Source organism: Stegodyphus dumicola, chromosome 6 (assembly GCF_044657685.1).
Source record: "Stegodyphus dumicola isolate Sdum_Otavi_A_Nest chromosome 6, ASM4465768v1".
NCBI lineage: Eukaryota > Metazoa > Arthropoda > Arachnida > Araneae > Eresidae > Stegodyphus > Stegodyphus dumicola.
Window position 1 is genome coordinate 149,582,991 of NC_140773.1, and position 15,185 is coordinate 149,598,175.

A 15,185-nucleotide genomic window follows, 5' to 3' on the forward strand; every position below is an offset into this window, starting at 1 on the left:
TCACCATACAAATTAAGGCATTTATCGTAGCGATGTACGAGCTTGGAAATTCCTTCGTCGAAAAATTCGGCCGCCTGCGCCTTCAACCACTTCGTTACCTCTTCTTGCAGCTGTGCGTCGTCATCAAAACGCTGCATAGCCAGCCACTTCTTCATTGCTGGGAATAGGTGGAAGTCGCTCGGTGCCAGGTCGGGACTGTACGGCGGATGAGGAAACAACTCCCACTTAAAAGATTCAAGAACTTTACGAGTGACATTTGCCGTGTGGGGCCGGGCGTTGTCGTGAATCAACAAGATCTTAGAGCTCAACATTCCTCTGCGCTTGTTTTGAATTGCTCTTCTGAGTTTTTGGAGAGTTTGGCAATACCTTTGAGAGTTTATTGTAGTGCCTCTTTCCAGAAAGTCCACCAAAATTACACCTTTTCTGTCCCAAAAAACAGTCGCCATCATCTTCCTTGCCGACATTGTTTGCATGCATTTCTTGGGTTTTTGGGGAGAACTTGTGTGCCCCCACTGCATTGATTGCAATTTCGTTTCACAGTTCACATGTTTCACCCATGTTTTGTCACCAGTAACGATGCGTCGAGTAAAGAGTCACCATCCTTATGGTAAGCGTCCAAAAAGTTCAACGCTGCAGCCATTCGCTGATTTTTGTGGTCCTCTGTCAAGATTTTTGGAATCCATCTTGCACAAAACTTGTGGTAACCAAGCTTTTCGCTGATGATTTCGTGCAACAAACTTCACGAAATTTGTGGAAAACTCAAAGAAAGTTCCGTTATTGTGAAATTTCGATTTTCACGGACTTTAGCATCGACTTTTTCGAGAAGTTCGGCGGTCACTATGCTGGGTCTCCCACTTCGATCTTCGTCGTGAACATTGGTTCGGCCATTTTGAAATCTTATGACCCACTGACGCACTCCACCTTCAGTGATAATGTTGTCCCCATACACTTCACGAAGCTGCCGATAGATTTCTATCGGTTTACAGTTTTTTGCAGTCAGAAACCTTATTACTGAGCGCACCTCGCAGCTCGCGGGATTTTCAATTAACGCAGACATTTCAAACCGTCACAGTATCTGAACGGAGCACAGCACGAACCTCTCACTAGCACGGCTAGATGCAGACTGAGCTGCGCAACGCTCTGACCCCAAGATGGCCGCGCTAGCCCCGCCCCTAGCGGACACAGACGGAAACGTAATCTACTTCCTGGATGGCCCTCGTATTATACTGAATTTTCTCCTCCTATTCACTACATCCATATCAGACATACAATCTAATACTTAAAAGAAGGTCATTTATCACTTGTCCTTAAAACTGCACATTAAAAAGATACATATACTGAACTTTAAGCAATGTTAAGTATATTTTTTAAAGCAGATTCAATTTTATTATTTATATCTTCCTAAACCACAGTTTATTGCAGAATCCAGAAATAATTTTCAGATTACCTTCAATTAAGGAAAAAAAAAAAAAAAAAAAGAGATACTGTTCCGTTATCAGGACTGGATTCAGAAATCTTATGTATGTATGCGTGCATAATACATAAGATTTCTGTAAGATACATAAGATTCTGTAAGTATAAATGTATGTGTGTGTATACATATACACATATATATGCATATGCAATACATTCATGCATTTCTTAATCTGGCCTTGATAACTCAACACTACCAAAAAAGGTCAAAATCACAATAGATGATTTATATTTTCTTTACTGTTATATAGTCAAAAGTCGTTAATTCGGACACCCATAATCCGGACCTCAAAGCTAAAAACTTTCTGCACATGCGCCGCTTTGATGCATGCGCATAGGCGTTTAAGCGTGCACGTAAGACCTTTACGACTGCGCATTTGCATGTGCACAAGCGCAGAATACGTTTTCGCTGCGCGTTTAATGTATAACGGACGGTATAAGCTAAAATTATCTATTTCAGTTAATGTTGATGATTGCGTTGTTCCTTAATCTTCAAATTGGATCCGGCTTTTTATTTTTTGCAGACCGTAAGAGCAATTTTATAAAAGTAAGCTTGAACTTTCGATTATGTCAAATAGAATTTCCGATGCTGGAGCTCCCAAAGAAACTACGAAAACGAAAGTATGTTTCGATGTCCATCAAATACAACCAACAAAGTGGAATTGCTCCAAAAAATGGATAAAGGCATATCCTTTGTCTATCTAACCGTTCCGAAATCTGTTTATCAATTTCACGCTGCTCTGCGCGGGGGGGGGATGTGGAGGCGTGCAATGAACTGGAAGTTGATCTGTCAACACTATCGTTATCTTCAGGGCAGATGTTTTTATTTTATTCAGCTTATAATTCCTTATTAAATGTAGTATTTCATCTCGATGTACTTCGTCTTTGATATGATTTAAATCACATTCCTCGTCATTATAAATATCACGAATACAAATCAAATGGTTTTCTGGTTGCAATTTTCTAATTTTGGCTATGCATAATGTATGCTTTACGCATGCGCGCGTTGAAAGAAATGTTTAATAAAGCAAACAAATAAATATTAAGCTTTTTATTTTGTAAATTTTGATACCCCTTAGAACATAATTGCTCATTATTTTATACATTATGATTTCATATTTTTAATTTTATAATTTTTGCATGCCATCTTACCAGATTTAAACTGATGATCTATAATCCAGAAAAATCTATAATCCGGAATCACCGAAGTCCCGACGAGTCCGGATTAAAGACTTTTGACTGTATATTATTTTGTATTAAGCTTCATTGTGTGTTGTGTGAAATAGTAGAAGTGTGCGTGCCACGTAATAAAGATTCTGAAGATTAGGTAAGTTAGTATTTTTAATCATTTGAGGATATTATTTTTATGCATTGTTCTAAATGTAAGGAGTAAATAAATTAATATGATATTATTGGAAAATTGTTATTAGCAATGATTTAGTTTAAAGTAATTAGGATTGTAATCTAATTTTTATTAATTTAATGTATGTGCTTATTTATATTTTAAGTAGTGTTTTTAATTTAATTATATTTTAATTTAATGATCATGATTTTGTGAGTTATACGTTTGTAGTATTTTGGAATACGTTTGAGTAGAATACGTTGAGTATTTTCATGCATTTTCATGAAATTTTTCTAATTTATGAGAAAAAAGCAGTGTACATGGATATAGTGAAGAGTGTGCGCAATGCCATTTTTGTGCAATTCTGGGATGTTTTTTTAAGTAAAAATAAGTCGACATGTACATGGTTTAGTGATATTTTAATTAAATGATAGTTATTTTGTGAATTTTATGTTTGTAGGAATTTGGTATACGTTTCAGTTAAAGTAAACGTGCATGGAAGTAATTTAAATATTTGACACTTAAGTATTTGTAACCATTTGTAATGTTTGTGGTATGAATTTGTTGGTGACGTTTATAATATAATAGATAATTTAGAGGTAAAAGTTTTTGGATATTTTATTTATTTTATACGTGGAAATTTTCATCTTTGGAAAGGGTATATACTTTTTGCGATCAGGTAACTTCATACATGTTCTTTTTACCAGACTTAAAGATTCACAAAATTTTCATGCATTTTCGTGAAATTTTTCTAATTTATGAGAAAAAAGCAGTGTACGTGGATATAGTGAAGAGTGTGTGCAATGCCATTTTTGTGCAATTCTGGGATGTTTTTTTAAGTAAAAATAAGTCGTTGTGTACAAGGTTTAGTGATATTTTAATTAAACGATAGTTATTTTGTGAATTTTATGTTTGTAGGAATTTGGTATACGTTTCAGTTGAAGTAAATGTGTATGGAAATAATTTAAATATTTGACACTAAGTATTTGTAACCATTTGTAATGTTTGCAGTATGAATTCGTTGGTGACGTTTATAATATAATAGATAATTTAGAGGTAAAAGTTTTTGGATATTTTATTTATTTTATACATGGAAATGTTCATCCTTGGAAAGGGTATATACTTTTTCGTGATCAGGTAATTTCATATATGTGCTTTTTACCGAGTTTAAAGATTCACAGAATTTTTTTGCATTTTCGTGCAAATTTTTGTAATTTATGAGAAAATAGCAGTGTAGATGGATAAAGTTAAGAGTGTGTGCAATGCCATTTTTGTGCAATTCTGGGATGTTCTTTTAAGTAAAAATAATTCGACGTGTAAATGGTTTATGTGTATGTGCTATTCTGAAAAGACGCGCAAGGAGTTTGCGATTGTGCACTTTTTCCCAATTTTGCAGTTAATATTTGTCATGATTAAGCAGTTTTGTTACATAAAATTTCTAGCATAAGTGTAATTCTGCTAGTAGATTGTTGGAAAAAGTGTTCAGTAAATAAAAAGAAAAGAAACATGTCTTTACTTCGTGAAGACATAATGGAGGCGGAAAAAAAATAGAGGGTTGATGTAGCAGAGTTGGTCGCCAAATTTTTGCCAAAAAATCGCCAAGTTACCATAATTCAAAGATCAACCCAAATTACATTATGTGATATTTCATTCCTGGTACTACAAGTTTGTTCATTATGGCTAACCTTCCTATTTCTGCGGCTGACTGAGCTGGCTGCTTTAATAAAAAAGTACTGTATTTTCTTCTAATATAAATGCTATGGAAAATGAGACAAAAATATGTATTTTATATTAGGCTGCATTCTAGGACAGCAACTGCACAAGATTTTCAGAAAAAAACATTTAAGGAAAAAGCTGTACTTTATATTCCAGTTAACCGTCCGAGCGGCACAGGATTTTAGATCCGTCATGACGACTGGTATTTAAACAGCATTTATTAATTGAGTTTGTATAATTACTTATTTTAGTCCATATTTTCATAAACTTACATTCATTACGATGATATTTACATTATTACCGAAAGTAAGAAAGCAAAACATCTTAAATTATAAGCTAATATATGCCAAGTAGTAAAACTTCTGATGACCACATAAAGCTCACACGGTTAATATGATGCATTAGCTGAAGCAGTGTTTCTCAAATGTGGTTTTACTGGATTTGAAAATATGTCCTCCACTATTTTCAGATTTAACAAGATTTAACATCGTTTCTTGCTCATAACACTGGTATATCTGCAAAGTCATTAGATTTTTTTAAGAAAAAAAAAAAAAAATGTAATGCCTCCCCACACAATTTAAACTTTGGACCTCCTAATGCTAGATGGACCTGCTTCCAACTACACCACAAAGATACATAGCAAATATCTTATTCTCAAAACTACATGAACTAAGTCTCTGTCTACAAGGTAATTCTTTGTTCTCAGTGTCCATGAGGAATTTAAAAGCTTTGAGAATAAACTTGGTTTGTGGGTTAGTTGTGTAAAATAGAGAAATTTTCCTCACTCATAACCTAAGTACTTTTTCTAGCACAAAATTATATTATTATTGGAAAGGAATTATGCAATGAAATAAATTCACATCTCAAAACTTCATGGTTACAATACAAAACTTATGTTTCAAGTTGTAAATATAATGAATTTTCATGGATCCTTGACCTTTCCATTGCAATTTTGACAGTAACAAATTATCATAGAATGAACAAAAACAATTAATTGCACTCTCTAGTGACAATGGACTTAAAATGTCATTCCACGCAGAAAGTGTGGTTAATTTATGGAACTCACTACCAGTGAAAATGGAATATATTGAACTGTACATTGGTGCTTTAAAATTTATAATTCAATTTGTTTTGTATGTAATCTGGTTTTCAGTGCTAACTGGGATAAAAGAAAAAAAAAAAAAAAAAAGATTGGAATCGATGTTATGTTCTGATCTGAGACTTAAGCTTACCAGCATACATCTAGGCATGGACAAGCTGTGCATGAAACAGCACACTCATTAATGTCATTGATGTGAGTAGCAACATTTATCTAATTTTTGGTTAATAAGATAAAGATTAGACAAACTCTAATAGCCTTGGATTATTAAAAATAAATATAACTGTTCTTATATCAATTAAATTGATTAATAACAATATACAATTAAATAAATTTTAATTAATAGTACAAAAAATTATAAGCAGTAACTTATGTTAAAAAATTGCTTTTGAAAGGAACAAGAGTTAAGGTGATCTATAGAACATTTTAATTTATTAAAATGTTCCCCTTTTGAAAAAAAAATTGAGAACCGTTGAGTTAGACAAAGAAAAGGAAAAATAGAAAATACTTCTAGCAATACTTTTCTTCCCTTCATTTGATTACAAACAAATATCAGAATAAATGAAATAAACATTAATGAATTATTATCACTGCAAGAGTTTTAAAGAGACAATATACAAGCACTTTTTTTTTTTTTTTTTTGTTTATTTAAAAATATATTAAATAGGATAACTCAGATCACTTAAATGGATTTAAATCGTATTTTCAAAGCTACACCCTCAAAAAATTCTAACTGGCATCTATTTCCTGAAACTTTTTTTGTTTTGTTTTGTTTTATGATGGAACTCACAAGAGCAGTGCTAATTTGAGAACATCAGCTATGCTTATTTTGGGAATACTTCATCATTCCTCACCAGAACACAATGGGAATTCTACCTGAAAAAAACTCAATCAAATGATGCTCAGTATAACTCGGCCCTCATTCCCGCATTTTAGATTTTACCTGAGTAAGAAATGGTCAATTAATCTCTTTACAAGGGTTTTTTTAAGTTGTATTTTAGGATAGCAACTTCACAAGATTTTGATACAATTTTCAGAAAAGAACATTTTAAGGGAAAAGCTCCATTTTATATTCCAGTTAATATGAATTAACTAGAGCAGTGTTTCTCAAACTGTGGTCCTCCTGGATTTCCAAAAGTGTCCTTTTCTATTTTCAAATGAAATTAACAAGACTTAATATCATTTCTTGCTCACGAAAGCTGCTACTGTTGTGTAAAAAGACGGTTTACACAACAGCAGAAGTCATTAGATTTTTTCCAACCACCCCCGAAAAAAAAAAAAAAAAAAAAAAAGAAATGCTTCCCCCACATGTTTTGAACTTTGGACCTCCTGATGCTACATATGAACCTGCTTCCATACTTACGTATCTTTCAGATGTTATCGCATAAATAAATGAATATTTAATGCCGTCCGAGGAAGGAAAACAAGTTTTCATATTTGATTGTGTCATTACGACCGGCGAATTCTGTACGCTAATAAGAAAGGGAAATAACACACTAATAGTTGCTTTTTCAGTAACACGCATAAAAATATACATAATACTAGAATCCACCGTATACTAGGATTTTACCGAATATGTACACATTAATAAATGATTAATTTCATTTTTTTGTATGATTTTTGACATGCCGAAATAAATACATCTTCATCATTAACTATAAATGCGATAAAAAAGAGGAAGCCTGCCCAGCAGTCTTACCAACTGAAAAAACACTCTCTTGTTTATTTTTCCAAATAACTGCTGGTAACTTTTCCAAATCATCGCAAATCTATTAAAAAGACGGTTTACACAACAGCAGACAGACAGACAAACAAGGTAAACACATGTCTTCGCTTGCACAAGCTAAGTCCTTTAGCTCGTAGCGTGAAAAATCAAGGTAAATGAAAAGAAAAAGGCCCTGATTGTAAAATAAGGCTCTGGCTGTATAAAAAAAATAATGAATAGATGGAAGATGAAAGAGAAGCGTGGAGTAACCTAACCATGAATGTATCCCAAAGTGCAATGAAAAATGTGCCAAACAAGGCCTGATAGGCTGTTGTAAACATATAGTATGTTGAGAGAGGCTTTGAAAACACTAACCAAATCTAAATAAAGAAGGAGGAAGTATATCTCTTAACTATGTTTAATAATTTACTCATTTTTAATGCAATCATGTTTAACAATCACGTTTAATAAGCGTGTTTAATGGTAATTACGGAATGTTATAAAGTGTTTAATTAACATTCAGCTTAATATTTGTAATCTAAAGAACAGTTTGATAATATTAAGTACATCTATAAATTAGTTTATCTATAAGTAGGATATTTACAAATACTGCTGCCTCGTTCGGTCTACAAATGTTGCTTTAGAAAGAAAAATAATTTGAATATGCAATTAATAACTTTCATTAAAATGCAATGTAAAGATGCATACTCCAATGTCAAAAAGTTTATATTTTAATAAAAAATAAAGTTATAATACCTTTTCATAGCAGTATTATAATTTATTAGGTAAATAAAATTGATTACGTTTTGGCAACAGTGATAACAGAACGTAAAATAGTGTTAGTGGATTCGTGAACTCGTGGCGTACTGACTCGTTACCTTAATTTTTTCTTAAATTTTGTATTTGTGAGTTATCTGAATCTGCCCTAAGAAATAATAAATTTAGCTGAAGGAGGTTCAGTGAGTATAAGTATTCTAATATCCTTTGTTTTACATTTCAGAAATTCTGATATAAACGCTTCTTCCAGTGGATTAAAATCGCATTCCATTTCATAATGCTACTAAATGTGCATCTTGTGCTTTGTATCAGTTTGCACATTATGATAATGAGCGTTTATGGTGTAATCGGGAGTATGAAGGAAGTTATAAAAAGCAGAGGATTTCTGTATGATCTTTTATTCTTGTTTTTTTTCCATGAGTGTGGCTGGTTATTTTTCTTAATGAGTTTTAAATCGTGTCTATATTTCTCTATCAGTGTTAGGCATTGATGTCCAGAATTTTATATAAAATAATTCGACATAATTTATCCTCGTACAGTTTTATATAACTCAGCTTTATTGTATTAATGTACTCAAGATCGATCAAGCCTTCTAGATCGCTTAACGTAAGTGTAACTAATAATAAATGTGAAGAAAGAATTTTACCAGTGACTCTTAGTTTGAATTGCTGTCGAAATTAATAATACAAGACTAAAAGAGGGTATATTGTAAGTATATTGTTGTTCTCAACAACCTCATTTTCCCCGACAAATCCGGGTTTTTTCCGATTATATAAAATCTAGCAAGAATTTACAGCAAATTAGATTTTGTTAAGGTTGTCTTCATGTAAAGTAAATACGAGTCACTTTCATTGAGAAAGTTCCTTGAAGGTATCATTTCTCATAAATCATTCATGAATCAGTTAACTAACATTTCATTAATAAATCAACCAGCCATGCCTACCCTGTTCTGCCGAAATTTGATAAAATTGTTCATATTGTAATGTTTTTTGAGGCTTTATTAAGTGAGGATGTATTAATTTTATATTCATTCATGTTTCACTGCATGTTTTGTATCATTTAAAGTAATTTCTTTTCTTTCAGTTATGGCAAAGTCAAAGAACCACACAAATCACAATCAGAGTAAGCTTTCTTTTATTTAATTTTCTAAAAAGCAGCATTCAATTAAAAAATTTTAGGCTACCATTTGTTATATGTTCCATAAATGGCACATATATTTTCATATAAGGGATGTATACGTTGCTTCATATGAGCAAATGTAGTCTTGATATTCGAGTTTAAAATAAAATGCAGATTGTTATATAAAATTGATTTAAAACTTTTAATCTGTTTTTTTTTTTTTTTTTTTTTTTGTCTCTTTTATCGATTAAAATGCATGTTTAAAAACAGGAAAAGCAGTGTTGTAATATTATGTCACGGAAAAAAATGTTCCAAGCTGTAAGTTTAAATTTAAAGATACGGTAAAAGGAGTTCAAGGTATTTGGCCAGTGGTAATTAAGGTGTGGAAGTATATAAGTTAATTAAAATTTTATGATTGTATAGGTGTGTAAGTACTAGTATAAAAATTTGAAGTTCAGAACACTGTAATGTATTTTGCAGTAATTGACAAAACAGGCAATCTTCTTATTAGAACATAAATTTTATTTCTAGTTCACAGAGATAGATAATTTGAAGAAATTCTTTTCCTTTTCATTCTACTCCTAGCTAGTAAAAACTTCTGAATCTAATTTTTAAAACAATTTCTCATGTACATTGCAGTGTATAAAAGAAAGACTTTTCAGTTGCGCATGGCAGAAAGGTAAACGGCTTGCTTTTACTCAGAAGCATAAAGAACTTGGCACTGTAAAATCTAAAGAAATAATGAATTTCTTAATAAAAGATGATGAAACAGATGCTATAAAAGCCGGATGCTATTTTGTTCTATTTTTAATTGAATATAATCTACCGATTTCAGTTTCGGCCATACCAAAACTGCTGCTATTGTGAAAACGCTTGCACAAAGTACTGTTGCTGATATTCTACAATCAGTATGCAATACATAATTTTCTTCTAAGCACTGATGAAATTAATGATAACAAACTGTACCTTTTGATTATAAGCTTATAGTAAAGGAAAGGGAGTGATTACTTCATTGATTTCTATTTTAGAATGCATGAATAATAACAGAAAAGGTATTTTTAATTTTATAAGTGAAAACTTTAACAGCTAAGGTTTACAATCGAAAAATTGCATATCATTTTCTTCAGATAATGCTAGTAATATGATGGGAAAAATTAACAGTGCAAAATCATTTATCAAAATGCATCAACCAAATATAATCATCCATGGTTGTTCATGCCACTTCTTGCATATAGCTGCAAAAAAAAAAAAAAAAAAAAAAAAAAAAAGCTGCTAAACAATTAATTGGCTCAAATCAAAATGTTATTAATAGATATATATTTTTATTTGAAGAAAAGTTCTAAACGGAAGCACAGCTTCAAAGTTACTCAACAAATTTTGGGACAGAATGCAGAATCTCATAAAATTTTGAAATAATGCAGTACAAGATGGTTGTCTCTTTTAGAATCTATATCAAGGATTTTGGAAATAGTGGGATGCTCTGATTATTATTATTATTTATTTTTTGGGTATCAACCAGGTAACAGTGAGAATGAAGGAAAGAGATCGCAAAACGTTAAAAAAATGTTACTTACCACTAAATTGTACTTGTTATTTTTGAAAAATACTTTGTTTATGACAGTAAATATTAATTTGCAACAAGCTCCTTATATACATAAATTGAGAAGAGATATTGAACTTTTGATGAATTTATTTGTTAGATTCGTAAAACCATCAGTAACTTCTAAAGAAAATGAAGATGTTACTTGAACATCTATTCCATTTCAGAAGTGTAGTAAACAAAAAGAAAATGGAAATTTTGTGATTGGTGCAGTAACAAGCGTGTATTTAAAAAATGCCAAGTTGAATGAAAGTGAATTGAAATTATTTCTTAAATCTGTGCAAGTTTTTTTTTTGTAACTTTGTCGTATATAAATTTCAGATAAATCATAGATAAATTTCCACTAAGTGATCTATTTCTAAAACATGCTGAAGTTGCTGACATCAATTTGAGAATGAAGTTTCATTTTGTTATTTTCTTGATGAATACTTTCTCATCCATTATTGATGAAAAATATCTTAGTCAAGTGCAAATTGACTTTTCTATGTATCAAGTAGATGATTTGAAAGAAATTGCAGATTTGTTTATTGATATAGCATGGGGAGAAATTAAAAAAATATTAATGGGTATATTAAATAACAAAGTATTGCCTATTGTAATGCTTTCTGTCTTAATAATACCTTATTCAAATGCAGCTTGCGAAAGAATGTTTTCTATTTTAAAAAAATCAGAATGAATTTTAACCAAATTTAGGTCCATTCTAAAACTTTCGAAGCAGTTTTGATTGAAAAAATAAATATGCAGGCAAATGAAGAACTGTTATAAAAAAACATTCTCAAAATCAGAACTTAAGCTTGCTAAGCATGCTACATATAAATATATGCATTTGCAAATTATGAGTATTTTTAAATAATTATATGTATTATTCTTAGTTATCTAAATTTTTTAAAAACATTTTATTTCCCTGTGGAAATTAAATCCAGAATAAAGATAAATGATTTATGGATTCTGATTTTTTGTGTGATTAGTAGTGATTTAAAATATTTGCTTCGATGATATATTAGTAGATTTAGTGATATATGTGCTAGAGGAGTTAAATGAAAATTTCTAATTAAATGTGCTTATAATTTATAAGACATATTTTTAATTATTCTGTTTTATATGTGTATGGATTTTTAATGTAATAAAATTGATTACAATTAATGATTAATTAAAAATTAATGAATGGTTAATTAAAACATGCATTGTGCGTGCATTAAGTACGAGTTTGAGTTTTCCTAATTTTAAATTGCACATTCAGCCTGCTCTCTTAAAGAAAGCAGACTGTACATAGGACTTTTTGAGCTTGCAAGCTGTTCCTTTAGAAGTTACAAATCTTTCTGATTGGGAGATGTAAATCTCTTCACAGTTTTTGCATTCAGATAAACTGAACATCCATTTGATGTATTTTTAGACCATTTTTGGCAGCTTCTATAGAGTTATAGAAAAATTTTGTATAGAGTTATAGTGAACCATGGGCAGTGTTTCCATGTAGTCAATTCTGTACTTTTGCAAACATGTCTTGGCACCAAGTCTAGCCCTGTACCAGTTGTCTCTGCCATCTGCCTTTCACTTTAATTAGAATACTCATTTGCAGCCAAAGTGTTTTCTATTATCTGAAAAATTGGTCGATTCCTGCGTACTGTTCCTCATTAAGGAATCGTATTCTTCTTGCATAGCTTTTCTCTATTTTTCTACATCAGGTTTGGATAAAGCTTCTTCTACAGTTTTTTGGATCTTCAAAATTTTCAGTTTACGAAATTGGCATGTTTTTGCTGATAGTTTTCTTGGTCTGCCTGGTTTTCCTGTTTTCAGAAATGTAGGTCTTCCTAGTCCTGTTTCTGAATATTGACCTTGAATTATGCTTTCTTCAATGTCTGCTGTCCCTTCACCAGGCACTTCAGAATTCTTATTGGCTTCTGAGTTTTCATGAGAAGAACAAATTCGATGAATGACTCTTCACTAGGTGTTTCTGAGCTTGCTTCAGTTTCCGGCAGTTCCAAAAATCTAACATCACAACTTATACTTCACAACTTCCAGTTTCCACAGATAATATGCTTTTCTTTCCTCAGCCTATCCAATGAAAATATATTCTTCACTTTTTGGGAGAAATTTGTTATTTTATTTAGATTAGTTAATGCAAAAGCTTAGCTTCTTGTGATACTGTAGACTTTCTTTTAGACTGGGGGGGGAGTACACGGGCTCCCTGGGTGGTGCTAAATGGGTAACTGCCACAAAGTCTTGTGGCATACCGGGGTTTAGTGGGATGAGGTTCGGTCTGATGATGAATAAGCTTATGATGACATGATGGACCGTTCCTCCTTGGGAAAACTGGCGCTCGGGAGGAGGATCTGAAATTCCGAGGACCTTTTAGACTGGAGAGGAGGGTTTTTGGAGGAAGCAGCCATTTAGAAGATACAGGAGAAAAACTGAGTTTTGCGTCTCAGGCCGCCAGATAATACAGGAGCCCGAGGCAGCCTAACCAGCATGTCCTGGCTGCTCTATCAGCTGTTGTATAATCTCGCCTGCCTTATAGTTCCAGGTGGTGCCTGGGTGGGGTCCTGCATTACAGAGCAGGAGGGGTAGGGGGCTCTTCCGAGGTCACTGCTGGCTGCTGAATCTGGGGCTAGCCCTACCAAACTGGCTCTTAGAAAATCAGAAGGAATTTGTCTCCCCTTTCTTCAATCAACTACCAAGATGGATGTCAAAAAAACAGAATCGTATAAAAACGCATCCTCTAAAACCCCCACTTTAACCACTGTAGCTCCTTGTGAGGGAGTGAATGCACTTTTGGGTGCGGACGCTCTTCTCTTTAGGACTGCAGAAACCAGAACTGCTGGTGAAGGGGCGCTTTGCCTTCGAACATGTACGCCTTGAATCCGATGGAGATGGATTCTGACGCCTCTGTCAAAAGTGCTGCAGCAGATGCACAAGCAGATGACCAGTCACCAATGATGGAGGTTGTAAATAAAACAAGATAGAAGAGACAATGCCAGAAGGAGCAGAAACTGCTGTAGAGGGCCCTGGAAAGGTTCGAGGGAAAAAACAGCTAAAGCTGGGGACCTCTGAAGTGACCGTGAAACTCGTGAAAGAGTCTTCCAAGCAATGAAGATTCTCGTAAGAGAGAACGCATTGCTGGTGACGCCTTGAAATGGCCCTCAAGAAACGACGGCTTTCTAGCAGGGGTGTTTGTGCTCCGGGGAAATCCTGGAATTCCGGGGATCGTCGTTCAAAAGGAAGTAGGAATAATAATGAATTATTTATTTTGATCTTGGTAATTTTGTTTCCTTTGAAAGCAGAAAATGCAAGGTCAGTGTGTGTGGTGAAAACTTTTCCTTTCTTTCTCCAAAGGCAGTGATAATGCATGAAAAGGGGGAAAAACTTCTTTTTTGTTCTTTCCTTATTGCGAGTTATGACTCGTATCCCCGGTTCTCGGACATTCTCTTTTTGATTCTTTTCGGCAAGTAGGCGCAGCAGCAAAAAAAGGGAGAGACTGTTCGACCAGATGTGCGATCACGTGACTCTGGGTTCAAAGGTCTTATCTCTCCTGGCGTGGCACCAATAAGTAGAGAAGGGGGATTTTTTGTAGTATTAGCTGTTTGTCATTGATCGCTTCTCAACTTTTTTTTCTCCGATGTGTAAATTTTTCGTTTCGTTTATTGAAATATTTTTTTTATTTATGTACGCAAGAGAATTTCACTATAAAATTTCTCGATATAAATAGTGATATTATACAATTAGAAGAAGGTTTCCGGAATGCATTTAGGTGGAATTGGATTGAACGGAGAGATGGTAATGGGGATACCATCGGCACATGGTGCAAGAAAATAAATGTTGCTGGACAAGCATATTGTGTTTTTTGTAACTCACTGCTAAAGTATGGTGGGGAAGGATTGAAGGCTTTCACAAATCATTCTAAAACTGTGACACACGTAAAATATTCAAAGTGCATTAGACATTCAATGACTTTAAGTAATTATGCTTATTCAAAAAATACTGATGACTTACTGGAGACTGATGCTCGGCCATTGGATATAGTGACAAGAAAAGCACGCCAAGAGGTATTAATAACTTCGTTTATCGCTGAGAATTCTCTTTCTTTCAATGTAGCTCCCAATTTAATTGAATTCTGCAAACAGTTGAGCCACGATCAGACGGCACTAAACTCGTTGGAAATGTCCAGGACTACTGCATGTTATAAGATGAAATATAGGCTCGCAAAAACTATTAAGGAAAATATCATTAAAACTTTAAAGGAGACTCCATTTTCTCTAAATTTGGATGAAAGTACTAGCAATGCTCAAGAAAGTATACTGGCAATATTGGTGCAGTTTTATGACAACAATCAAAATGAAGTTGTAGTTCATCATTTTGC

General features: G+C 33.0%; 2 protein-coding genes across 3 annotated transcripts in view; one reads left to right on the top strand and one right to left on the bottom strand.

The window, feature by feature from the left end:
- The window catches only part of mEFG1 (mitochondrial translation elongation factor G 1), a 178,673-nt gene extending 171,196 nt beyond the window's left edge, over nt 1-7,477 (bottom strand). Inside the window, exon 1 of one of the 2 annotated variants that reach the window (XM_085819001.1) lies at nt 7,330-7,477. In XM_085819001.1, coding sequence (XP_085675127.1) covers nt 7,330-7,392 — 63 coding nt within the window. In that variant the 5' untranslated portion in view covers nt 7,393-7,477. The remainder of the gene's footprint in view (nt 1-7,329) is intronic. The other variant, XM_085818999.1, reaches the window with a different exon arrangement.
- A 665-nt stretch (nt 7,478-8,142) lies between these two features.
- The window catches only part of RpL29 (ribosomal protein L29), a 31,309-nt gene continuing 24,266 nt past the window's right edge, over nt 8,143-15,185 (top strand). The window contains exons 1-2 of the mRNA XM_085819002.1: nt 8,143-8,294; nt 9,196-9,234. Of these exons, the coding sequence (XP_085675128.1) occupies nt 9,198-9,234 (37 nt within the window). The 5' untranslated portion in view covers nt 8,143-8,294; nt 9,196-9,197. The remainder of the gene's footprint in view (nt 8,295-9,195; nt 9,235-15,185) is intronic.